At 52.6% G+C, this 27347-nt stretch overlaps 1 protein-coding gene across 1 annotated transcript in view; it reads right to left on the bottom strand.

Annotated features, from left to right (window-relative positions):
• The window catches only part of CYTH1 (cytohesin 1), a 76380-nt gene extending 49243 nt beyond the window's left edge, over nucleotides 1–27137 (bottom strand). Inside the window, exon 1 of the mRNA XM_013989851.2 lies at nucleotides 27017–27137. Within this exon, the coding sequence (XP_013845305.2) occupies nucleotides 27017–27038 (22 nt within the window). The 5' untranslated portion in view covers nucleotides 27039–27137. The remainder of the gene's footprint in view (nucleotides 1–27016) is intronic.

The raw sequence follows: 27347 nt of genomic DNA, 5'->3' as shown, positions 1-27347 counted from the left end.
GCGTTGCCGTGAGCTGTGGTGTGGGTCGCAGACATGGCTGGGATCCCACATTGCTGTGGCTGTGGTGTAGGCCGGCGGCTACAGCTCTGATTCAACCCCTAGCCTGGGAACCTCCATGTGCCGAGGGAGCAGCCCCAGAAAAAGGCAAAACAAACAAACAAACAAAAAAACCAATGGGCAAGAGTTTAATGGGGAAAAATTCTAACGTTTTATCAGAAGACTTTAAAGAGGTCCCCTGATACCCATGGAGAGGCAAGGTGCGCTCGGGACCCAGCACACTCACGGATCCAAGGCCACTGCAAATCACAGCCCCGCCGGTCTTCCTTGTCTGTCTGCGGCATAGGACATGTGGTTCTGACAGGGACCGACCAACAGAGATGAATCCGGAGCCCAGAAAAGCCCCGTATGGATCTAAACGCCTGACATGACCGAGCTGAAAGAAGCTGCAGGCTGATTTTGTGTAAACACCGCTGGGGACGCACCCTCCGCTTGCAGACCGGGAAGCGTGAGGGCCGTCGCAGCGGCACCTGCGGCACCAACCCCGACATGGAAACCACCTAAATGTCCATGAGAACTGGAACCAATTTTTTTTAACTGTGGCATATTCAAAAGATAAAATATCACACATGCGTAAAAGTGAACTATGACTACACGAAACAACATGGATAAATCCCACGGACATAATGTGTGCACACGCGCACACACACAGCCTTTAAAATCAGAAGAAATCGTCAAAGAATTTTATGCCAAAAAGTGCTAAGGCTGTACACCAGCTACAATGAAAAAAAATATAAACCATCACATGTAAGCAGAAAGTGTGAAGGGTGGGCTGAGACGCTCTGAGATGCAGACTCAGAGCACAGACCCCCCCCACACCCCCCTTCCTAGGGAAGAAGAACGGGCTTCTGTAGACTTGGGGTCACCTGAAAACAGGAGGGACAGAGACCCAGGAAAAGGTGGTCCAACAGAGGTCATCTCCAGTGACTCCGGAGGAAGAGAAAACACAGGCCACACAGCAGGCCTGCGAGCAGCCCATCTAGGCGCGAGCAGAGACCGACGGGCCTGTCCGGGGACACACCGGGACGTGCCGAAGCAGAGCGCGAGGGCAGAGCTGCAGCATTTAGAACACGGCCGGTAATGCCAAAGGAAACCAGGCAAAAGGGAGACAAACAGGCGCACCCGGAAAGCAGCACAGCTGCAGACACCACACGGCTCCGTGGGCCCGTGCTCTGTGGGCAACAGAAAGCACACAGAGCAGGTCTGAAACTGGCCATCTAGAAGCACGAGCAGCACTTCCTGTCGTGGCTCAACGGGTTAGGGACCCAGCGTTGTCTTTGTGAGGATGTGGGTTTGATCCCTGGCCTTGCTCAGTGGGTTAAGGATCAGATGTTGCCGTGCTGTGGTATAGGTCCCAGTTGCAGCTCTGATTCGACCCCCGGCCAGGGAACTCCAAAATGCCTCAGGTGCGGGAGGAGGAGGAAGAAGAGGAGGAAGAGGAGGAAGAAGAAACAAAAATATTGTTAAGCAGGTTAAAAAAAGTCCAAAGTGGGAGTTCCTGTCGTGGCGCAGCAGAAACAAATCCAGCTAGGAACCATGAGGTTGCCGGTTCGATCCCTGGCTTCACTCAGTGGGTTAAGGTTCCCACGTTGCCGTAAGCTGTGGTGTAGGTCGCAGACATGGCTCGGATCCCGAGTTGCTGTGGCTCTGGTGTAGGCCGGCAGCTATAGCTCCGATTAGACCCCTAGCCTGGGAACCTCCACGTGCCGAGGGTGTGCCCCTAAAAAAGACAAAAAGACAAACAAAAGAAAAAGTCCAGAATGGCTGCCCCAGGAAAGGACCGCCAGGTGGGGCCGGGAACTGCTCTTCTGCATTAGAACCTTGTTGGTTATGTAACCCGTTTTCCTCTTCTCCATGACGGCAAATGTCTGTATTTGTTACTTAAAAGACCTGTTTATATATCATATAGTTTTTTTTCTTTTGGCCTTGCCTGTGGCATCCAGGCCAGGGATCTAACTCATGTCACAGCAGTGACCACACCAGACCCGTAACACACTGCGCCGTAAGAGAATTTCTAGATGAATTTTTAAATAAGGGGCTGAAATCAATGCAGCGCTTCCAAATACAAAAAGATCAAATGGAGTCAGTAGTGGTTACATTGAGGGTTCCACTGTGTGAAGACTTGACAATATTTGAAAATTACTTTTAATTAGTTTTTTTTTTTTTTTTTTGGTCTTTTTTGGCTATTTCTTGGGCCACTCCCGCGGCATATGGAGGTTCCCAGGCTAGAGGCTGAATCGGAGCTGTAGCCACCGGCCTACGCCAGAGCCACAGCAACGTTGGATCCGAGCCGCGTCTGCAACCTACACCACAGCTCACGGCAACGCCGGATCCTTCACCCACTGAGCGAGGCCAGGGATTGAACCCACAACTTCATGGTTCCTAGTCGGATTCGTTAACCACTGCGCCATGACGGGAACTCCTGAAAATTACTTTAACCTGAAAATGGTATCGGCATGTTGTTTCCTTAAGGCAGAATTTGTCTTGATATACAAACCACACAGTTCACACTCTTAAAAAGTGTACAATTCAGTGGTTTGCAGTACACTCACAAAGTTACCTATTCATCATCCTCAGAAGATCCCCACCCCGCCCCCAGGAGCAGTCACTCTTCCTGCCTCCAGGCCAAGCCGCCGGCAGACCCCAAGCCTGTGCATCTGCCCACGGACCCTGCATGGCCTTCAGCCTCGGGTCCTTTCCCTCAGCACGGTGTTTTCGGGGTTCAAGGCACGTCGCACGCACCCCACTTCGTTCCTCTCCAAGGTGGAAGAACACTCTACCACGGGGCCGCACCCCATCCCGTCCATTCCCTCATCAGTTGACAGACCCTTGACTTCTGAGAGGAACGCGGTTACAAGCAAGCGTGGAAACTCTTATGTGGCGCATGGTCTCTTAGGCTATGCATGTGCATCACTGTGACAAAATAAATTTTAAGGTCGTTTTCCTTTTCCTACCTACCCCTCAGAGTCCAGCTCCAGAAACACACATTCCCCCCCTCCCGCCTCCGCCACCCCCCCCTCCCCCTCACTGTCACCCATCGCGCCCCCTGTACCGGAAACAAACTCGGACTTGTGGTAAGTTTCCCCTCTAAAGAGTTTATGATTCTATGAACCAGGACTCCCCTTCTCAAAGACGAAGAGTGTCTGCTAAAAAAGCTTTCTACGCTTTTAGGTAATCACAGGACAACCACATTAGCTGTCCCCTCGGCTCCGTACAAATTCTCACCACCCACTGAATGATCAAGGCTGGTTTCAACACTGTCCTGAGTCAAAAGGGACATGTTTAAGGATCAAACATGCCCAACAGCTCTGCAGGGGACGGTGGTGGCTAAGCCATCAGGAAAGCTCATTCTTTAACGGGATTAAAGTAATGCATCACAAGCACCAGCCATTTATGAAAAACTCAACTGATATTTCCAGCTACGATCTTTCTGGAACTTTTACTACTTAGGAGAATACAAGACTAATGGGGCGGCGGGGTGACCACATCGCCACATTGGGTGTTCTGTGCACTTCGAAACCAAATTCAATGAACAACTTTTAGAAATAATGGCCAGCCTTCAATAAACATGCGAACAGCTGACATCAGGGCTCGGGCTGTGAGCGTGTTCACGCAGGCGCAGGGAAGGAGGGGGCTGGGGAGCACGGGCACCTGCCTGCTCGCCCCCTTCTGCCGTGGGCCTCTGCTCTGATGCACAAGCACGGCTTCTCCCCTTCCTGTCTGCTCTGCTCCCTCTCTGCCTGACTAATTCTACGTCACCCCCTTTCTCTGCAAAACCACAAGACCAACGTTACAAAATCGGGGCACTCCACCCATCCTTTTACTCAGCTCGGAGAGCGAACCGAACACGTGGCAAGGAGCCAGGGCCCAGGAGCTGAAGCCGCCGCCACGCCCGCGGGAGGGGGGCGCAGACCAGAGGAGGCGGGAAGGCAGTGAGCACCCCGTGGGCGCCAGGTCCAAACTGCTTCTGGGTACCTGCCACTGATTTTAAAAACAAACTTAGCGGAAACCATGGTTTGGTCTAAAATCAAATCTCATTTAGAAGGCGTCAGTAAAATACAAGACAAATAAGAAAACTCTAAGGATCTATGTTTCAAAGGGTGTTTCTTCAAGATTTTCTCCAAGCTCGTACTTAAACTATTGTTCAGATGTATATTTTCCCTTAAAAAAACACCTCCCTTTCAGTCTCAAAACTATTCCTACCAAGTTCGGAGGCAGGTCTCAGTTTACAGAAGCCACCATCACGCAAAGAACCCCACATGCTCCCACCATACCATGAAATCCTTCTCGGCTCCCCACTCTGGGTCTGAGAAGGGACAGCTAGTCAGGTGCCCGGGGAGGGGGGCATGGGCTTCGGGGACACAGCGTGGCCCCCACGGGAGCGATGCCACGGCTCTGCTCAGGCAGCAGCAGCAGAGGTGGAGGAAAGCAGGGGCTTCAGGAGAGCGCGGAGGCAGAAAGGACGGCACTACTAACGCCTGGATGGGGACACGAGAGGAACGGAGGAATCCGGGTTTCCTCCCAACATGTGACCGCACGTCACGTGGGTGGACCTGCTGTCTCCCAGGATGGGCACGGCTGGGGCTCCACCGTGCCTAGCTGAGCGTGAGGCCCCCTGCAGATGTCCGTGGGGATGACGAGTGAAGCAGGGAGCCATCCAGGCCTAAGGCGTCAGGGGAGGAAGAGGGCTAGAGACACAGCGGGTCCTCATAAGTCAGGAAGTTATCCGGCCAGAAAGTCGCTGCTGACCGTGAACCGCCCGACGCGGAACCAGCATTCCCAGGGGAAATGCAGGACGAGGTTCCTGAGAGCCCCCGATCCCTTCTTATCAAAGGATCAACCCATAAGCTGGTTTCACGTGTGTCTCTGTCTCGGGTCACCCCACTGGCGCTGAACTCGCGCCTGCAGGAGGCCCGTCTATCACGCGCGTGCTCGGCAGGGCGCACCACGGCCTTCTAGCACTTGGGAACGCCCGGCACTTCAGCACTTACTTGGGGCCATTTTATTTATTTATTTATTCATTTATTTTGTCTTTTTGCTTTTTCTAGGGCCGCTCCCGCGGCACATGGAGGTTCCCAGACTAGGGGTCCAATTGGAGCTATAGCCGCTGGCCTACGCCAGAGCCACAGCAATGCGGGATCCGAGCCATGTCTGCAACCTACACCATGGCACACGGCAACACCGGATCCCCAACTCACTGAGCGAGGCCAGGGATCGAACCTGCATCCTCATGGTTCCTAGTCGGATTCATTAACCACTACGCCACGACGGGAACTCCACTTGGGGCCATTTTAAACAGAGAAGTTACCCACAGAAAGGGCATAAACACAGCACTACCCAGGGCCCTTATTTGAGGCCTGAGCCCTGTACGGAGGCAGAGCTTGGCCTCACTCCCAGGGCCCAGGAACCCACGGAGGGAGCAGCTGTGTCTGGGTGTGTTCACAGACGCTGTGAAAGCACCACCTTCGTGTTCATCCGGGGCTGCAAACAGATTCCACGGAGCCGGCAAACTCCAGACGGAATCCGTGAATAATGAGGACCGGCCGTGTAACCCCGGGGCACGGCCGTGTTTGACGAGACTCCTTAAACCAAATGCTGACCCCAAATGCTCCAAAGACCCGATCAGGAGGAGGAAGGAGGGAGAAACCTGACTGACTTTGCAAATCTGCCACCTATTCCCAGGTGCCTGGAGTTAGGAAGACGCCTTCTCTTCACCAGTTATAAGGCTGGTAGTGCGGAGGGTCCCAGGCTGGGGTCGAGTCAGAGCTGCAGCTGCCGGCCCACGCCACAGCCATGCGGGATCCAAGCCGCGCCTGCGACCTGCACCACAGCTCGTGGCAACGCCAGGTCCTTAACCCACTGAGCGAGGCCAGGGATCGAACCCGCAACCTCATGGATCCTAGTCGGGCTCATCCCCTCTGAGCCACAACAGGAGCGCCAAGGCCGGTAGTTTGATCCCCACTTTCCGATTCCTTTCTCTATTTCCAGTAGTTCAGAACTTGGAAGGGAAAAAAAGGAATATTTATTGCTCTCTCTCCCACTGGAAAGCAAAGAACTTTATTGTGTGCATTTCATAGCAATTTTCAGATAAATTACCTTTAAAACATGTCTAACTGGAAGAAAATCTCCATCACCAATTAACTGGTTTGGGGACCATCAGGACAAATAACGTTGTCAGCGGTTAGGGTGATGCTGGGAACTTGCAAACGCACATCGGTGAGTCGGTAATTTTGACCCAGCAAACGGAGATAATGTCACAAACCTCTTATCACAGAGGGGCTGGTGCAGATTAAATCCCGCATGGAAAATGGAAAATGCCGAGTTAAATACAAAGCTAAAGACAGTTCTGTAGAGCACGAAGCTTCTTGTTTCTTACAAGACAGTCCTTCCTGGAGTTCCCGTCGTGGCGCAGTGGTTAACAAATCCGACTAGGAACCATGAGGATGCGGGTTCGGTCCCTGCCCTTGCTCAGTGGGTTAACTATCCGGCGTTGCCGTGTAGGTTGCAGACACAGCTCGGACCCCACGTTGCTGTGGCTCTGGCGTAGGCCGGTGGCTACAGCTCCGATTCGACCCGTAGCCTGGGAACCTCCATATGCCACGGGAGCAGCCCAAAGAAATAGCAAAAAGACAAAAAAAAAAAAAAAAAAAAAAAGACAGTCCTTCCTGCCAAAAAGTCATGTGTAATCCTGGTTGGAAAATAAGACATCCAAGAACACATGGAGAGGGAGTTCCCCTCATGGCGCAGTGGTTAACAAATCCGACTAGGAACCATGAGGTTGTGGGTTCGATCCCTGGCCTCGCTCAATGGGCTAAGGATCCGGTGTTGCTGTGGCTGTGGTGTGGGCTGGTGGCTACAGCTCCGATTAGACCCTTAGCCTGAGAACCTCCATGTGCTGCAGGAAGTGGCCCTAGAAAAGGCAAAAAGACAAAAAAAAAAAAAAAGAGAGAGAGAGAGAGAGAGAATACATGGAGAAAAAGAGGGCAGGCAGGCTGCAGCCCCTCTCTCCCAAAGCTTTCTTCCCACCCCACAGTCTCCAGGCATGTGCCTGGGTGAGCTGCGTGACGAGTCACCAGGAGCATGAGGACACCGGGGCCAGGCCTCTCCCTGAGCCTCTCCCCAAAGGCTGAAAACTACAAACAAAGGCTCAGAGGGCTGTTTGCAGCCCTTGTTAGTACATGGGGTTTGCACCCTCACTGGGGGGAGTCGCGTAAGACCACCAATTAAGACGAAAATGGTACATCATTAGGTATTCAGTGGACTAAATACGTGGTTCTCTACACTGCAATTATGAAAAGACCAATTTCCCCAATTTTAAGTTAAACCACTTTTAACTCCTGCCACCTAACTTGTCTGGGGATCAATCACTGATTCTTTAGAATCACTTTTAATACCTTCGTTCCAAAGCAGATTATCTGCCTGGTAGTTCAAACACCCAACCCTAAACAACAGAACTGTTCTAAAAAGATGTTACAAAATAATCCTTTTTTGAAAAAAATATCCACACCTTCCCCAACTTCTTCTTAAAAGAAGATCCACTCTGTGGGGCAATGGTGCAAACTGGTGGGCAGCAAAGACCCAGCTGATGACAGGAGAGGGCGCCCAGCCTCTGGCTGCACTGAGGGGAGGAAGACAGCGACCCCAAGGGCACGTCCACGTAAGTCACATGGGAGCTCCCAGGGCGCGGGTCCCCAGGACGCGCAGAGCAGCTCTGCGAAGGGAAAGCCAGGGAGACGCCGGCGCATGCACACGGCTTCCTAAAGGGCCACCGCGCCCGCTCCCCCCATCGGGCAGTGCTCCTGCATGCATGTGCCCAACGGAGAATAATTCATAAGTTTGTGGGTAAAGCCTTCTCTCCCATTTACAAAATTGTAATTTTGTATAAGAATAGAAAAAAAAAAGTTCCCATTTACTTTGCGACTGTTTCAAGTTTTATGGCTTTTTTTGGTCCCTCCCTGCAGTGGCTTGACACAGGATCTCAGTGACAAGACCAGGGATAGAACCCAGGCCGTGGCAGTGACAGCGCCAAGTCCTAACGACTAGACCGCCACACAACTCCCACGTCACCTGTTTTCCCGTTTGACTGATGCAGAACCGTAACAGGGAGGCACCTACTAGGAGCTGGGGACGCCTCTGTCTGAGACCGGGTGAGTGACAAGGACCTACTGCAGAGCCGGGGGAGGTCTACTCGGTGCTGGGTAATAACCCACGTGGGGAAGGGTCTGGAAAGAACTCGGGTATGCCTGTCATTCACTTGGCCTGACACTGAGACCACTTCCGAAATCAACTATACTCCCATAAAATTTAAAAAAAAACCCAAATGATAACATATTAAGCCATTCTTTACCTGACTCCTTCATAAAAAGCTTTTTTTACACCTGGTGACACCCCTTTTGTGCATCCTGTTCGCCATCACAGTGTACACGCAATGAAACCTTGCTCAGGAGACAAGACCCTCCACACGACCCCATCTCGCCACCCGCGGGTGCTATTAACCCAAGACAAGTGAGAGCACGCGCACGCAATGACCTTGAGGAAGCTCGCAGCAGCGTGACTCGCAAGGGCCCCAACCTGAAACCACGCACATGACCACGACCGGGGCCTGGATAGACACACGGCGGTCCATCCAGACGGGGGCCGCCACGCGGCAGTGAAACGGAAGGACTGCACCCCAACAATGACCTCGAACACTCGGTGCTGAGCGAGGGCCAGACACCACAGACCGTACACTGCAGGAGTCCATTCATATCAGGTTTTGGGAAACACACACCAGTCTGTGGTGACAAAAAGATGCACAGGAGCCTGGGGTGGAGGGAGGGACGGGCTGCGATCGGACGGGACGAAGCGCTAGAGGGCAGTGCAGACGGACTGTCTCGACTGTGACGGTGGGGTCTGGGTGGTGTGCACATCTGTCAGACGTCTCCCAGGGTACACTTTAAATGGATGCCATTTATGTAATTTACACCTCAAAAAAGTAATTAAAAAAAAAAAAAGACAAGAAGAGGGAACCAGGAGAGTTTATAGTAAAAATTTATGCGGAAATGAATGTACTTATGATGATGAATCAAGACGTCTAAACATCACCACTGGCATCTTAGCTTGTGGTGGACGCCGTACGAAGCTCTCCATGCCCGCTGACGATGGCATTGCTGGTGACACTCCCCAGACACCTGCTGAGTGTCGCCCCCCCGCCCTCCCCCCCGATGTATACGGAGCACCTCACCGGACCCTTCGTGATGACCTGAGAGGCAGGTACAACTGCGCTGTTATCCCAAGCCCGTGCCCCTTAGAGGACTCAGATTGCTGGCCCAAGGCAGAGGGTGACAGTAAACACTAAGGCTGGCGGATGGAAGGTACCTAACAATGCATTTTGGAAAGAGCATTAAACCAGTTAATCAGGAGTTCCCGTCGTGGCTCACTGGCTAACAAATCTGACTGGCATCCATGAGGACAAAGGTTGGATCCCTGACCTTGCTCAGTGGGTCAAGGATCTAGCGTCGCCGCAAACTGTGGTGTAGGTCACAGATGCGGCTCGGATCCTGCGTTGCTGTGGCTGTGGCGCAGGCCGGCAGCCACAGCTCCGAATGGACCCCTAGCCTGGGAATGTCCATATGCCTCAGGTGCAGCCCTAAGAAAAAAAACATTAAGCAAAATGTAAGCTTCTTTCCACCAGAGTCCCTAAACAGGCACTGTTCTCCCTACCTTACATAAAGGAATTCTAAGATCTACCTGTTCAGAATTAAATCATGGTTTGCGTGGACTCATTTTCAAAAGTCTTGAACACAATTTGTGGACACAAATGTCTATAAAAAGGCCTCGTCAGTCGCAAGGAGACAGAGAAGTGCTGAGAAGGCAGGAGAGCGAAGCTCCACCGCTGGCCTGGGCCCAGTAAGCACAAGGTGGGTGGAGATGGGACGAGCTCTCACCTTAACTCTTCCGACGCCCTCTGAACTCAACAGAGAAATACGCCTGGATGAAGCACGCACCAACCAGAAAAACCTGCTCCTTTTCTTAACGGCGTGCAGAACGTGGAACTCTGTGCGTGCCTCAATTCCAAGATCCAGAGCGCCCAGCGCCTAACTGGGACTCTGTAAACATCTGTTCAACCAACTAACAAGAGATGACCTGGGAAAGAAGCTGCTGTAATTCTCATTCTGATTTATACCAACACTAAACACTTAGAACGAAGCCACATTAGCAACAAGAAAAGAAAGAAAAAAATATTTCAATGCTACATCAAAAAACTAATGACTAGGAGTTCCCACTGTGGCTCAGCAGGTTAAGAACCTGACTAGTATCCATGAGGATGCAGGTTTGATCCCTGGCCTCGCTCAGAGGGTTAAGAATCGGGCGTTGCCGTCAGCTGCATGGTAGATCACAGATGTGGCTCAGATCCCAAGTTGCTGTGGCTGTGGCGTGTAGGCCGGCAGCTGCAGCTCCAATTCAACCCCCGGCCCGGGAACTTCCATGTGCCATGGGTGCAGTCCTAAAAAGAGAAGAAAACAAAACAAAACAAAACAACTAATGACTAAAAAAAAAATTCAATGTTTGTAAGGATAAATCAACAAATATCATCACATACTAGTGTGACATGTAAATGTGACAGAACTTTCTGGAAAATCATGTAGCAGTACATACCAAGAGACTAAAAATAAAAGTTTTAGTCACTGACCCGGTGATTCCACTTACAGGAATCTCGCCTAAAAAAAAAAATCAGGGAATTCCCGCTATGGCCCAACAGGATCGGTGTCTCTGCAGCGCCAGGATGCAGTTTTGATCCCCGGCCCAGTAGGTTAAAGGATCCGGCGTTGCCAAAACTGTGCATAGGTTACAACGGCAGCTCGGATCTGATCCCAGGCCCAGGAGGAACTCCATATGCCTGGTGCAGCCAAAAAAGAAAAAAAATCAGAAACATGGGCAAAGTTTTACCAACAATGATGTTACCAGGTTATCTGTTACAGGAACAGAGAGGAAACTTCTAAGTGACCAACAAAAGAGGACAATTAAACCATGGTGCAACCATATTACCCAGCGTCTGGCAGAGGCAGGCCACCACGGGGCCCTCGCATCACCGCGTATCTCTCTTTCTATCACATTCTTTTGGTCAAGGAGACCACGGCGTGAACTGTGGCTCCCAGGGGAGGGGCTGGTGTGTCTGCTGCTACAGAAGGTGCTAAAGCCCTGGGTCCTGGGTCCTCAGCTGCAGACCAGCCCAATTCAAGAGTGGCCATCATCTGGGCTCCTCCGGCCACTTGGTGTGGGGGAGGCAGCACCCCCGCCTGGGTTCCAGTGTCTGCTGGGCTCCATGGGATAAACTGCCTGGTTGTGACCCTTGAGGGCGCCTGCCTGTTTCCAGCCACTAGGGGGCGGTAGGGAGCCAGCCGGCTGCCAGCCCCGCCTTTGGGGTCTTTTCTTCTTCTGCAAGACCCCCGTGAATGTGGGGGTCCTCCCCCCGGCAGATGCCACTGAAAATCGTCCATATTTAAATTTTAATGCTGAGAAAAATACTTATGCTTTGAAAAAAGCTACAAAACAGTCCACAGAATGACTGGAACTAATTTTTAAGCTTTTTCTGTTGCTGTTGTAAATAAAAGCCACGTATAATCCCCAAGCTTCAGTTTATCTAGTAATTCCAAACTTTTTCCTTATCAAACCTTACATGTCACAATTTTTCAGCAGTTTCCTGTGAATTGCTGTCCCATGCAGTGTCTCATTTGACCTCGCAACAACTGCACGGCAGCGAGGAGAGATACACCAAGGTCCACACCTCGCAGGGAATCTACGTCCAGGATGGAAGGAAGGGTCAGCTGAGTGTTAAGTGCATTTTTCCAGCTGGAACCATCTGACAGATGTGGTTGTGCTTTAGGCCATTCAGAATTCCCCTCAGAGGGTTCTGAGCTTTCAAGCAGAGGTTTGTAAGAGACTCAGTGGATCAAAAGAAGCAAAAAATAACCAAGCGTGGGGTTTTTTCCCCCTTTGTTGTAGTTACCAAGTTGACCTGTCTCCCCGCTGCAGCTTCCCCCAGTGTCTGTGTGGTTTCCGTGCTGCCCCTCTGAGAAGACATCTGCCCTTTGTGCTGCTCAGCGGCGGGGCAGCCCCAGGCCGGGCAACCCCCTGGAGCCCTGATCTGCACTGCAGAGGAGGGACCTGCAAAGAGCCTCCCCTTTCCCACTCGGGACATGGACTGCCAGGCACACAGGCCCAGTCACCTGCCAGAGCGTCTCCCGGGAGCCCTCAGCCTCTCCTTAGGGGCTGCTGGTGGAGGGTCTGAAAACGAAGCCATCTCAGGAGGCTGCAGCTGCCCCTGTCCTTCTTACCTTAGCTCTTGGGCAAACTTTGAAAAGTTAACATTATGGGAAATTTCCGACACGGGCAAAAGTGGAAGGAAGCGTGTAACAAACCCGCCACGGACCCGTCACCATGAACATTTTGGTGCCGTTTCCTTTCCGTCTTTTTTTGAAAAACGCATATTCCCATATGTCTACCAATCTTAAGTCCTTTTTGGAAAGTGTAGGATTAAAATAAAAAGCTTAAACCTCAGCTTCCATCTTAAGAGACTAGCAAAAAGGAGAAAACGAAATCAAAGCAAGCAGAAGGGAGGAAAAGAGAAGAGCAGAAATCAGTGAAACAGAAAACAGAGCAGCCGGCCAGAAAAGTCCCCACTGTGGAGGGAAGCGGATCAGCAGAGACGAGACAGGCATCCGCGGCGGGCACCACGTCTCAGCAGCGCGGTCATGCCGAGCCGAGCGGGCCTGGACCGCACGGGACAAGGAGCGCGGACGCGGGGTCTGGCCTGGCTTCTGGGTCTGGTCCTGTCGCTGACGGCCTCTCATCCAAATAGCTAGGTTTTCACAGCTTAACAAAGAATGCGACGGCATTTTGCTAGTTTAAAATGCTTTTTTCTAAAGCAAACGAAAATCCCACTACAAGAGATCTTAAGATTTTACACAGAAGGGAAAAGTAATTGTACACAGGAAGCATCACACACATCTTTCTAAAAGTTACAGACATCAAATGAGTCTGATGACAGCCCTTCTTAAATTAAAATCCTCCCCAGGTGTCACCGTTATTCAGCCACCCCCACTTGGAGTGACTGCCACGAAGACGTGAGGCCGCAATACTTGTCTTGACACCTCGCACACTCCCTGGGAAACACTAAAGACAGCCCTGCCCGTCCCCCAGCCCCACCAGCTCTCCCCGACGCACAGTTTAGTTCTGGGGGCGGTGTTTACGAGGGTCACAGAAGCTTTTCTTTGCTTGTGCCAGTGTGACCGATCAAATGCTTTTGTTTAACAACCACGACGCTTTGTCACTCGGCATCGCACGGCCGCGCTCCACGCCCGCACACGCGGAGCCAGGCTCTCCAAAGCGCGCCCTCCTCGCCACAACGCAGGTCCACTGAGCTCCACGTCTCACTCGGTGGACACCCAGCGCCTCCGCGGGATCGCGTCCGTCCCACCGTCTCCGACCCGTGAGAACCCCCGACCTTGGATACCAAGCGGTTCCGAGGTCCTTGTTTTTTCCAAGTGGCAGCTCTCCAAGCACGGTTCAGCCCCGCAAGGACCGCTCTCTGCAGTCCTGCTGCTCCGGGCAGGAACTGGGGGATCTGTAACCTACTTCCGTGTGGAAATCAAGGGCCCTCGGGGATGACACGGAGAACTAAAAGCACACGAACGTGCTGGGGCCAGTAAAACCCCTTTGAACTCACACTTTCTCTGTCAACAGCATTCTTCCTCTAAGGATAGGTTACTTTTATAGTTCTTTAAGGGAAGCTGAAATTCCTCTATTAGAATGCTATATATACACATGTTTATATGTTTCAGAAAATGAGAGGTTACAGCAAGATCAAAAAAGGGAAAGGACAGTAGTATTTAGCCAAAAATTCAGCTTCGTATCCGTGAAACCTATTCGGGGGGAAATTAAGCCTTTAACACAAATTTACGAAAGAGCACTAGCACGCGTCAGGCTCCCTTGACGCAAGACGCCCACCATGTGACATGAAGGAAAAAAGCAGATGATCTGGGAAAATAATCACCCATGTCATGCCAATATCTTCTTCCAGAATAATGAACTCCTTTTCCCTATCCAGCTCCATTGTTCAGGGATGTTTCCATTACCTGAAACCAAAAAAATTCTCTCTGCCAGCAAAGTAAGCACAAAAACATTCCTAAGAACGGGCGCAACAATACCGCCTTTGGCCTGAAGACACTCTCTGTTCTAGCGATCTGAAGACAAACAGGGCTGCGAGGAGCCCAAACAGGATGCAGGGGCCAGAGCCTGCTGCTGCTAGGCACGCGCACTGCCTCTGAATCAGGAGCGCTCTTCTCGACAAGAAATGCTTAACACAACTGGAAAATGTCTGCACGATACCACGGTCCTTCCCAGCCACGTGGCACATCCCCTCGAGGAGAAAGAGGTCTCGGGAGTTCCCCCGTGGCCTGGCGGTTAAAGGATCCAGCGATGTCACTGCTGTGGCTTGCGTCACTGATGTGTGTGGGTTTGACCCCTAGCCCAGGAACTTCTGCGTGGCGCGGGTGAGGCCAAAACAAAGAGGAAGCCCCTCCTCACAAGAAGCACCAGAGTGGTGTGGCCTGCAGAACAGCCCCAGAGACGTGCACCCTCTAGTTCCTGGGATGTGTGGCTCTGGTAACAACCACGGCAGAGGGGAAGCAAGGCTGCTCATCAGCTGACCCAGGACTGGGGCGATTACCCTGGATTATCCGGGGGAGCGCAACAGGATCACAAGGGTGCTTAGAAGTGGAAGTGGGGCCAAGTCACCGTCAGAGCGATGACGCGTGAGAAAGACACTGCTGGCTTTGAGGACGTAATGAGAGAAACAAAACAAAACAAACAAAATCAACATAATACTGCCAGGAGCCACGGGATGCAGGTAGCTTCTAGAAGTTGGCAAAGGCCAGGGGACAGATTCTCCCCTAGAGCCTCCAGGACAAAAAAGAGCTGACACCTGGTTTTAGCTGTGAGACCCTTTCCAGACTTGTGACCCCCAGAACAGTAAAATAAATTTGCATTGTTTCAGGCTACTAAAATCATGACGATTTCTTAAAATAGCCGTAAAAAACTAATACAGTCAAGCCACTTTGTCTCCCTATGGTGCTAAGGTCCAGAAAAGACCCAAATCAAAGCAGAACCCACCGACATGTCCAGCTGCTTTTCTGAGTTTTCATCACAAAAAAAAAAAAAAATTGATTACCAATTTTTTATAATGATTTTTATTTTTTCTGTTATAGTTGGTTTACCGAGTTCTGTCAATTTTCTACTATACGGCAAAGTGACCCAGCCGCCCCCCCCCATCTATATACATTCTTTTTCTCACATTATCCTCCACCATGCTCCATCACAGGTGACTAGATCTAGTTCCCGGATTTATCCATCAGGATCTCGTTGCTGATCCACTCCAAATGCAAGGCTCGGCCTCTATTAACCCCAGATCCCCAGTCCATCTCACTCTCTCCCCCTCCTCCTTCACAACCACAAGTCTGTTCTCCAAGCCCATGAGTTTCTTTTCTGTGGAAAGCTTCATTTATGCCGTATATTAGATTCCAGATATACGTGATATCATCCGGTATTTGTCTTTCTCTTTCTGACTTCACTTAATAGGAAAGTCTCTAGTTCCATCACCCAGCAACCATGCAACTAGTTGCTGCAAATGGCATTCTTTTGTTCTTTTTTATGGCTGAGTAGTATTTCATTGTGTATATATACCACATCTTAATCCATTCATCTGTCGGTGGACATTTAGGTTGTTTCCATGTCCTGGCTACTGTAAATAGTGCTGCAATGAACATATGGGTGCATGTGTCTTTTTCAAGGAAAGTTTTGTCCGGATATACACCCAAGAGTAGGATAGCTGGGTCATATAGTCGTTCTATATTTAGTTTTCTGAGAATTACCAATTTTTTATTTGTCTTTCGTCTTTTAAGGCTACATCCGTGACATATGGAGGTTCCCAGGCTAGGGGCCAAATTGGAACATAGCCACTGCCCTACACCACAGCCCCAGCAACACGGGATCCGAGCCGAGTCTGCAACCTACAACACAGCTCACGGCAATGCAGGATGCTCAACCCACTGAGCAAGGCCAGGGATGGAACCCGCGTCCTCATGGATACTGGTTGGGTTCGTTAACCACTGAGCCACAACAGGAACTCCGACAATTTTTAATCCTTGTCAAAACACACATTTGTCAAGCACCTTAATTCCTGCCATAAAGCAGACTCACACGAATCCCCTCACTGCAGGTTACATGAGCCCTCGTAAAGGATTTCTTTGCCACACTCATCTTTCAAAAGCAGAATAATCATGTGCTCCATCCACGTGTCCCTTTTTTAAGACTTGTACTGAAATCTCTGAATGCATAGAAAGCATCCCCACAGCCCTCCCGGCATGCCAGGCGTGAGCAACTTCCTAACTGGTTACTACCACACCCAGCTGCAGCAAGAACCAAGCCCCCAAATAAACCACAAAACAGAAGAATGAAATGAGGCATCACACAAGTGAGGTAAGATGGCTAAACTCTAGCTTCAACAACCACCTGCAGGTTTTCAGCAGCAATTTCAATGACCTTGATTTCCAGACGGGCAAGCAGAGCACGGGCCCAACAATTCACTCCCCAAACCCTGAGGGCCTGCAGTGCACGGGGCCCAGTCTTAGGCACCTGGGTTACGTCTGAAAACAGAAGATGAAGTTTCCGGCTTCGGGGAAGCTTCCCTTCCAGCTGGAGAAGACCAGCCACACGTAATACAGGCAACTGGCAGCAGGTGATGAGTGCCTGGGGCGGGGAGTGGGGGACAAGCAGGGGGAGGGGCGTGCAGGCGGGGGGCTTCATGAATCCAGGTAGCCTCCCTGGGGATGGGATTGAGCAAAGGCCGGGAAGTGAAGGCACGGGCCACAAGCACACGGGGCGGGAAGCACGCTGGCAGGGGAAAGCAGAGGCATGGAGAGCTGCGAGGGCCTCCCCGGGGGCCACAGCCCAGAGGGTCTGCCTCCACGGCGAGACCCCGAGGCCGAGGGCAGAATCCCTAGTTCTCTGCGAATATTACACATCCATAAAATAGTCTTTCTTTCGAAAACTTTCTTGATACATCTTTCCTTTCACTGAAGCGCTGCTGATTCACAATGTTGTGTTAACGTCCGCTGCACGGCAAGCGTCGCAGTCACCCACACAGCCAGCCTCCTTCAGATGCGGCTTGTCCTGGGCTGCTGCCTGTCGTTCCCGCAGCGCCTTGCTGTTGACCCGGAGCGATCTGCCCCTTCTAACCCTCCCGTCTCTTCAGCACCCCTTTCCCCCGTGCTCTGTCGGGACACGGGGGCGGCAATCACAGCGCGCGGCGGTCAAAGTGACCCAACAGGCCGCTCGAGTCCCCGTGGAGGAGGAAGCTTGCCTGCCGCGGCCACTCGGGTGACCAGGAGGGCTGGGGCTCTGCGGGGACGCCCACGGCGCTCAGAAGCGGCTCCAGCTCCACGTTACTGGCAGGTGTCGCCCTGACACGCGAGGGACGTCCCCAAGAGGTGAAAACCCAGAGGCGTGAGACCAGGAGTCCTGAGCCGCGGTCCCGATGCCAAGGCCTCGAACACGGCCACGAGGCAGCTGGCCCCACGCTCCGCCCGGGCTGCAACCGGGAGCCGTCGTGTGCCCGGCCCCCCGGCCCCCGGCAGTGGCGCCCTCTCCACAGGCTCCTTCGCTTGTCTGGGAGGCTGGAGGGCAAGGAGCCGCCAGCTGGGCACAGACCTGCACGGGCAGGGCTCTTCGCACCTGCCCGGGGCCCTGGGCTTCTCCAACATGCCGGCTGCCCCACTCAGGACGTGCCAGGGAACCTTCACAGGCACCAGCACGACTCCTGCCACCGCCACGCCAGCCCCGCTTACCAGAGCCCCGGGAGAAGCCCCTGCCACCCACCCATCGACGAGCTCCTCAAATGTCGACCCTGGACTCACCAGTGGCCTCTTTCAGGAGAAATCTGTTTAATAGGCTGTGACACATGTTTAAGCCCAAAAAGGACCCAACCTCTAGCCAGACATGGAACTCACGGAATTGGGACTCCCACTTCCAGGAGAAAACCAGAGAGTTTAAAGAGTTGATAGAGGAGCTCCCACCATGGCACAGCGGCAACGAATCCGACTAGGAACCATGAGGACGCGGGTTTGATCCCTGGCCTCGCTCAGCAGGTTAAGGATCCAGAGTTGCTGTGAGCTCTGGTGCAGGTCACAGACGTGGCTTGTATTTGACATCCTGCGGCTGTGGCGCAGGCCTGCAGCTGCAGTTCCCATTCGACCCCTAGCCTGGGAAACTCCATGTGCCGTGGCTGCGGCCCTAAAAAGCAAAACAAAAAAAGAAAGTTGATAGAAAGCATACCAGGCAGTTCCCTGGTGGCCTAGCAAGTTAGGGATCTGGCATTGTCACTGCAGCGGCTGGGGGAAAAAGGGAAAGAGGCGTGTCGACGTCCAAGCGTGTCGACGTGAACACAGGGGTGAGAAGCGACAGGAGGCGAGAGCCAGCAGGCCGAGCGGCCGAGGTGAGGACACACGGGTGCAAGTCCCAGAGAGCCAGCCCAACGCCAGCTCTGGCGCCTTTCACACATCGGTCTGCCAGCTTCTCCATCACCTCCCCTGTTAAGCGGGCACGGCCACCATTTCTCCACCTCTGCCACCCAGGCCTGTGTGAGGACAAAGTAAGAACCTATGAAACAAGTGCAGCAGTGAACTGAGCCGCATGGCAGGCGGCTCAGCGCTGCTGCTGAAATAGTTACAGGGCTAACAACTGCTCTGCGAGGCTCCCCCCTCACTTGATCCCAAAGCTGGGTGGTTTACTCCAAAGCAAATCTCACCCGCAGCACCCTGAAAGCTGGAATCCTCCAGGCTCCCACAGCATTTGTTCACATCTCATATGTTTTTGAAATGTTTAAACCCCCAACCCCCGCTACGCTGCAAACTCCTTGAAAACACGGTCCGACTGTAAAATCCTCCACTGCCCCAGCATCAAGCAAATTCCCTGCCACGGAGGGAGAAGATGATGAAAAGTGGGTTGAAGGGATGGATAGATGGATAGATAACTGGAAAACAATGTAGAAGGCAAGAAAGAGAAAGGAATCAAACATTGTTTTTTCAAGGCAGAACAACTGGGGTAATAGGTAAACGGTGATGAACACTGTTTAAATGAGGGAGGGAGACTGGCACGGAGAGAGGCAGAAGAACGCCTTCAGAAGTCTGAATTCCAGGTAAATGAAAGAATGCCCACGGGAAACGTCCATCCGGCACCTGAAAATGCAATACAGCTAAACATCAAAATGCTCTTAATTTCAATCAGCGGGGCTGCTGGAAACAGTATTTCAGGGAAGCAGAGAGCATAAGAGAAAGTAACTTAAGCTAAAAAAGTTGCAAAAACACATGCAGTCTGGCAGCTGCTGCTGCACATGAAAGCCCCAACAGACAAAATGAAACACGAGCTCGCATGGTGATTTCAGCCCCAGTTCCAAGCGCAGCTGCCCAAGTGGACCTCTCCCAGGGGACGGCCCCGAAGTACCTTGTGACTCCACTCGGGGTGTCCATGCAGCTCTGGACACTCATTCTAGAAACCCACCAAGTACTCTCATCCACAACTCTGTTTCCCAACTCCCTTGGAAGCTCGGACCCTCCCAAAGTCTGGCAAGCCCAGGCTATGGGATCTCAGGTCCTCAACCAGTCCTGTGGGTGCTCCCCTTTCTCCCCCTCCCACTGCCTTAAGCTTAAGCTCAGGCCCCCAGCCATCCGCGACCTCACCTAGACGCTGCAACAGCTCCCAAAGGGGCGCCCTGCTGCCGGCTGAACCACACCAGACGGAGGAATCTTGGCACATCCCAAAATGATCCCCAGGAAACAGTCCAGTCCCCCCAACCCCGACAGCTCATCGTGAGCAGAGCCTTCCAGGGCCGTCCCCTCCCCGTGCCTGCTCTCAGGGCACAGAGAACCATGCAGCTCCTCCATTCGCCCTGGCATCTGCTCATTCTCTCTGCCTGAAATGTATTTCTTTGCCATAGTCACCCAGTCAGCACCAACTCATCTTTCAAAGTCCAGCCCAAGTGCCAGCTCTTCCATGCACTGTTCTCTGCCCAATCCGGTCCCACCCCGACTCCAGGCAGAACCGCTCTCCTCTGTTTGCCTGTGTTTTCAGGTACACCTGCCACATCCACCCCACACTCCCTCCTGCCTGCTTCCCAGTCTGCTTCCTCCTGGGCTCCTGGCATCTGGGACAACAGGGGCTGCCCAGCGCAGAGAGGGCACCAGTGCTTGTTGACTGAAGAAGCCTTTATGAACTGCCTGCAGAAAGCAAGCCTGTGATAAGATTACTGGAGGGGAAGGGTTTTCATAGCGTTAAATTAACCGCATCATTCTTACCCAACTTTAGTAATTACACTATAGACTGCAGCGATGCCAGATAAAAGCATGCTTTTGAAATAGAAACCTTCTTCAGGACTCAAAAGAAAAAAAAAAAAGTGGAAGACATGGAAAGCCCTTGGCGAAGGAGGGTGATACCCTGGCCTTGCTAAAGGAGCCGCGCCTCCCAGGAAGCTGCTCACAACCACCTCAGCACCACCCCTTCTCAGATCAGAAGAGTAACAAAAACCCCCCACATCGCGTGTTTTTGTTGTTTTTTTTTTTAAGTCCATGCAAAGAGAGAAGCAAAACAACCTCACCAGCAGTTTCAGAGGATGTGGGATTACTTCTTGAACATTTCTAAATAATTTTCCACCTCCTCCATGCTTCTGTTATTGCAAGCGAAACTGTGCAACAATAATTAGAGACCCTCAAGAGGCAGTGTGGCAAAGGTGTGGACAGACGGGTTCGGGCAAAGTGCGTTTCCCTCGGAGCCCACTGTCCCGGGCTCTCGTCTTGGAGGGTGAGCAGGACCGGGCCGGAGAGGCCTAGAGGACAGAAGACGCCACCAGCCACACAGCTCTCAGGTTCGAGCTCGCCAACCTCTGCTGCAGCATCTCCCCCTCTCTCTCCCTCTCTGTCTGTCTGTCTCACCCACACACACCCACACCCACCCACACCCACACACACACACACACACACACACACACATCTCCGCCCTCCTCCCCCACCAAGTGACCTGTATGCTTGCATTCACCTTAAAATGAGAAGGCACCCTCCTTCTAGCTCTTACTGTAGAACTATCGATTTTTTTCCCCCACATCCACAGCATGTGGAAGATCCTGGGGCCAAGGATCGAACCTGTGCCACAGCAGTGACAGTGCCGACCCCTGAGCCACCAGGGAACTCCGGAACGACTTATCTTGAGTACATGAAATATATATGAAAAAAATTCTATTTGGCAAGATGGTTTTGAACTAACACATGGGACATTCAGAAAGGAGCGGTTAGAGGCCCGAAAATCCCACAGACTGAACTATTTATCATTGTAACCCAAACCGATAAAAGCCGCTCAACTCACAAGGTCTCCCCTAAAAGAAATATTTTGGTTTTGGCCGGAAGACAACATATGGGTTGAGAGATCTTCAATCTTTAAGAGAAAAACTAAGGAAAAGTAAATTAGCGACTGCCACAAATGGTCAAAATCTGACCTAATAGAAAAAATAAAAACCTAATTTAAAAAAAAAAAAAAGCGAAGACAAAAAAAAAATCGGACCCAAACTCCAGTGAGAAAACAAATATATATTTTCCCCATGCTTAAAGTATCAGAGTGAGAAAAACATAAATTAGGTGATATAACAGAAGCCTTAAAAAGAAGAATTAATCTCAGTTAAATAAAGAAACCATCATCCCACATGAATAGCCAGGTCATAATACACAAATATGCCGAAGAAATTTTTTTTCACCCTAGCTAGTAATCAATAGATATAATGAGGTGCCATTTTGTAACCATTAAATTAGGAGTTTTTTTTTTTAAAAAAAAGCTTTCAAATGCTAATCTTCGCCAGTGGCACACTTGCATCGACTCTGGAACACATACCGCACACATTCACACGTCACTAAGAATGGGGCAGACTGACACAGCCGTGTTGGAAAGCAAATTGGCACCACCGTGCATCAAGAACTCTGAAAATGTTTATATCCTCTGACAAGGTACTGTCACCCCTGGAAATCCACCTTAAGGACCACAAAATGTATCCCTATGGTAACCTCATGTTCCAGATTTTCTAGGAAAGCCCCAACTTCATACAACTGAATTCTTTTCAGTAAACGCACATCACTAAGTGTGGAGCTGCATTTGGGAACAATGAAAGTCATCAATATCACAGAAAAACAAAGAAAACTGGTTTGGCCCTGGGTCAAGCACGTTCAGAGACATGGTTCTGGTTTCTGTTTGGGATGGAGCGTCGAAGACAAAACTTTAAGGTCAATGAACGTTAACTTTTGCCACATGGAACCTGGTTCCATCCCCTGTGCCCTCGGCAGCTGCTGCCAGGGACCAGGCCCCACGCTTGTTCCTTGTTCCGGAGGCACAGAGAGGAAACAGGGCATCTCTCCCGGACGCCACCGCCCCACAGCAGCACCCAGGCACGCCCCTGCCAGCCTCACCCCATCGCCTAAGGACTGCAGGTGTGCCCGGGCCAGACGGACGTCCCCACTCTCTGCAGAGGCTTCGTTCTTAAAGGCCTCCTCCCCCTCCTGCCGCCGAATAGGGACGAGCCCGAAGGTGGAAAGAGGCAAGAGGAGACGGATCCGGGGGAGAAGCGAGGGCCTTGACGGCACCACCACGAGTTCGACCAGCTTGAGAACTTGGGCTCGGACGCCCGAGTGTTTTGTCAGAGTCTCGATACAACATTCCCGATGTCACGACTGGACGACCCCGCCCAGCGCCACCTCAGGACCTGTCCTCACAGAGAGGCGACACACTGGCACCTCCTGGAGCAGCAAGTCCTGGAGTCAGAGCCGTCTGAGGACCAGATGAAGGCCGAAGACGTCAAAAGGCCCCTTCCCACACGGCCTCAGAGGGCGCCCAGGAGCCCTTTAAGCGGCAGACCGCAGGTTAAAGGGGTCTGTTCCAGCCCCGAAGTCACGGAGAGGAAAGAGTGGCTGAGCCTTTCTTGGGCAGGGTCCCCAGGGAGGCAAAAACGCCTCTTCCTTTTGCAAAGGGAACCGTGGCGTCCAGGAAGTACAGTGATCTAATAAGAGGGTAACGTGACCTGAAGAAAACAAAAACCAAAAACCCCCTCCCAATCACCTCAGGGTTCAGAAAGAAGCTGGCGGGGGAGGGCTGCATAAAGACCAGCCAGCCGCCAGCATCAGGAACCTCTTTCTGAAAGTGTCAATTAAGCTTTTAGGAAATCACTAATTCCATATTTCCCAAAGAAAAATAAGCTTTCAAATGACTTTTGTTTCATCTTCCCCCCACTGCACACAGACCTTCACAGGACATGTGAAGTCTGAACCAGGCTGTGCCAGCCTAGTGAGTTAAGACCCTCCGAATAAACCCTTCGGGATTACAGAGCGGGTACAGGAGAACGGGCTTCCAGACTCAGTGGCGCTGTCACCGGGTCTGCACAGGACACTTAAGAGAATGCAGTCAAGAAAGGCCTCCTGCTTCGTTTCTGAAATTCTCTTTAATTGAAGAGAGAAACCCAGACTCTCTCTTCAGCTCATTATAAAGAAGTTATGTTCCAAAAGTTTTCTTTATACCAAGGTGGTAGCTAGGAAATCATAACCCCTTTCCCCAAAGATACAATGTTACAACCGTGGTTGGGCGTTCCTGCTGTGGCACAAAGTCTCCGGAGCCCCAGGACGCAGGTTTGATCCCTGGCCCCAGCACAATGGTGAAAGGATCCGGCGTTGCTGCAGCTGTGGCACAGGTCACGACTGCAGCTTGGATCTGACCCCTGGCCTGGGAACTTCACATGCCAAGGGGTGGCCAAAAAAGAAAAGGAGAAAAACCAACCAACCCACCAACCAACCCTGGTCCTGTCCTAGGCTGACCCAGGACCAGGACCCAGCAGTGGAAGGTGAGAGGGAAACCCCGGACACGGCGTTCTAGTGCTTTAAGAGTCCTCAGCACGGGGCGTACCTGCTGCAGCTCAGCGGAAACAGATCCAACTACTATCCATGAGGACGTAGGTTCACCCCTGGCCTCGCTCAGTGGGTTAAGGATCTGGTGTGGCTGTGGCTGTGGTGTAGGCCATCGGCTGCAGCTCCGATTCGACCCCTAGCCTGGGAACGTCCATCCGTCCTAAAAAGCAAAAAAAAAAAAAAGAATCTGCCTGCAGCGGCTTGGGTCACAGCTGTGGCTCAGATCTGATCCTCGGGGCGTCCATATGCCACAGGTGTGGCCATTAAAGAAAAAACAACAACCCATAAGGGAAATGGAAGGTTGTGGAGATGGAGGCAAAGCCTAAAGAACCGAAAATCTTCCTACGATCACCCTGAGCTATTAGGTACTTTTCCAGTGGTAAACCTCTGGGTGGGGAAATCTTCTCTAATTCAACCTTTCTGGTTCCTCCAAAATACAAAGAATATAATTTTTTTGAATTGTATAAAGAGAAAGCAAAAGCTTCTTCATCTTTCCCCGGGGTCAGCCAGCCCCCAAAGATGTCCCAGAGCCTGTGAGTACGTTACCCCTACACAGCAAAAGGGGATTAACCAGCGCAGAATTAAGGCTTCGGGTCCTTATCCTCATCCAAGGGGGTCCAGGGCAGCACAAGGTCCTCATTAGAAGAAGCAGAGGTCAGAGAGAAATGAGAAGATGCTACCTGCTGGCTCTGAAGATGAAAGGTGGCCACCAGCCAAGCAACGTGGGCAGCCTCCAGGCGCTGGAAAGGGCGAGGAGACAGATGTTCCCCTGGGACCTTCAGAGAGGAGCACAGCCCTAGAAACACCTTGATTTCAGCCCAGGGAGGCCAAATGTGGACTTCTGACCTCCAGAACTCTAAGACAAATGTACGTTGTTGTAAGCCACCAAGTTAGAGTCACCACAGGAAACAAGTACAGCCTGCCTCCCTTCACCTCTTCCAAGCACAAACTCATGTCATGCCTGGTGGCAGGGCAGTCATTGTGTTAAAGGCAACCAGACCAACAGCTTCCTGCCTCGCCCGGTGGGTCAGAACCCCAGGAGCGAGCATGAAGAAAGCCTGGGAGAAGAACACTGCGATCTCTGAGATCCGGCAGAAAGCAACAGCACAGAAAACAGCAGCAGGCCAAGCTGGAGAAGGCTTCTCCGGGTGGGCAGAAAGAGAGAAGCCCGGAGGGGCCAAAAAATCCTTTGCGCCCCGCCAGAGGGTCTTTTTTTTTTTTTTTTTTTTTCTTTTTTAGAGAATTTCACATTTATTTCAATCCTTTTTTAAATCTTTTTTAAGGTGAAGCATTATTGTTGATTTACAATGTTGTGTTCATTTCTGCTGTACAGCAAAGTGATTCAGAGACACACACTTTTTTTTAATTCTTTCCCATTACGGTCTAGTGATTTTTTTTTTTTTTTTTTCCCAATCACAGAACAAACAGCACATACTGCTTTTACCTGTAAGGAAACAAGGGGACATGGGATGGGTACCACCCCTCATGGGCTGTGGACCTCAGGCCACAGCGGGTTTTGAGAGCAGCGGCCCTTGCCGTCTGCCACTCACGGTTGAGGGTCCACCCTTCTGGCGTCAGCAGTTCCTCAACAACTTACCCATAAATAAACAGAAAACCATAGCCACATGCTTCACCATTCACATTTATAACCTAGCCCACTGACAAAGCTTGCTCCCTCAGAATTCAAGAAACAAACGCTGCCTATGTCGCTTTGTCACTAAAGCAGGACTGGGTTCCATTTAGCCTCATAAGCGTTTCAAACTCTGCCACTAAACGACAAAAGTTCACCACTCCTTCTATAGGCCACTCTTTAATTTCCTATAAACAAAATGGTCAGTGACTTAACTAAAGCATCTCACGGAACCTGCAGCACCCCACGATCTGGAGCTATTTGCGGGAGGAATGCCCTGCCGCTGGCCAAGAGCTTCCAGGGTAAGCTTAGCTGGAGGAGGATTTGCAAAATGGTAGTTTTGTCAAGTTTTCTCTGTGTTGTGTGATTACGATGCCGCGTCTCTGTGCGCAGACAAGAAAGCAAACTTGGGTTACTCCGCGCCCGTCGGGCTTCCCCGGCAGGAGTTTCGTACCAGCAGCCAGTTCACACGCAACAGCGGTCAGCGATCGGGGGTGGCCGGGGTCCTGGCCCCGACGGCACCCTCAAGTCGCAGCCTGCCCACTACGGGTTCGCTGGCTCTGTTTTCTCATTTTCGCTCTGAACAAAGACCTGGACCGGGGCACACAACTTGCGAACACCGAAAGGGCCGGAAACTACGGAGAACGCGCCCGCGGGGACTCGAGCGATCGCTGAGGCCCGCGGTGGGGCTGCAGGACGGCCGGGCCCGCGCCGGATAGCGGCCCGCGACCCCCGCCGAGACCCCGGCCCCGAGACCCCCGCCCCGAGATCCTCGCTCTGCGAACCCAGCCCGAGACCCCGGCCCCGCGACCCTCGCTCTGCGAACGCAGCCCGAGACCCCCGCCGCGAGATCCTCGCCCCGGCGACCCTCGCCCCCGGGACCCAGACCCAGTGACCCTCGCCCCAGAGACCCCGGGCCCTAAGACCCACGTCCCAGAGACCGGAGGCCGGAGATCCCCGCCTCGCCAGCATCGGCCCGAAGATCCCCACCCTGGACACTCGGGCCCTGAGACCCCGGTCCACGACCACGGCCCCAGAGACCCCAGCCCGGCGACCCCCGGCGCCCGCCCTGGAGACCCGGACATTGCGACGCCGGCCCCTCAGCGTCCCTCAGCCCTCCGCCTCCGGGCCACCGCGGACCCCTGCCCTGCGGAGGCCACCGCCCGGCCCTGCTGCCCCGGGCTCCCGTCCGGCACCACCGTCCCCGGGAAACGCGAGCCGCCAGAGGCGCGGCCGGGCGCCGGGCCGGAGAAGAGAGGAAGCGAGAAAGAGGGCGTCTGCCGGTCGGGCCACGGGCCATACTGACCGTAGCTGTCGTCTTCGTCCATGGTGCCGGGGCCGAGCTCCACGCCCGGTTCGCCGCTCGCCCCTGGTCCCGTCGCTCCCGGCCCCACTAGCCCAGCCCGCCTCGGAGCCCCGCCCCCGGCCCCGCGCCCGCCGCCCGCCCCTCGCCTCCCGCGGGGCGCCCCGCCTGCCGCCTGCGCGCGCGCACACACACACTCCCCTGCACGCGGCCGCTTCCCGGCCGGCGCCTGCGCACGCGCGCCCGCCCAGGCCCCGCCCCCGGGTCCGCAGGCCCGCCCCCGCCGTTCGCGCGCGCGCCGCCGGGGCTGCCGGGGCTGCGTCCTCTAGAGCGC

Source organism: Sus scrofa, chromosome 12 (assembly GCF_000003025.6).
Source record: "Sus scrofa isolate TJ Tabasco breed Duroc chromosome 12, Sscrofa11.1, whole genome shotgun sequence".
In the NCBI taxonomy this organism is placed as follows: Eukaryota; Metazoa; Chordata; class Mammalia; order Artiodactyla; family Suidae; genus Sus; species Sus scrofa.
Note: the sequence above shows the minus strand (reverse complement) of the source record. Positions and strands in the feature narration are given on the sequence as shown.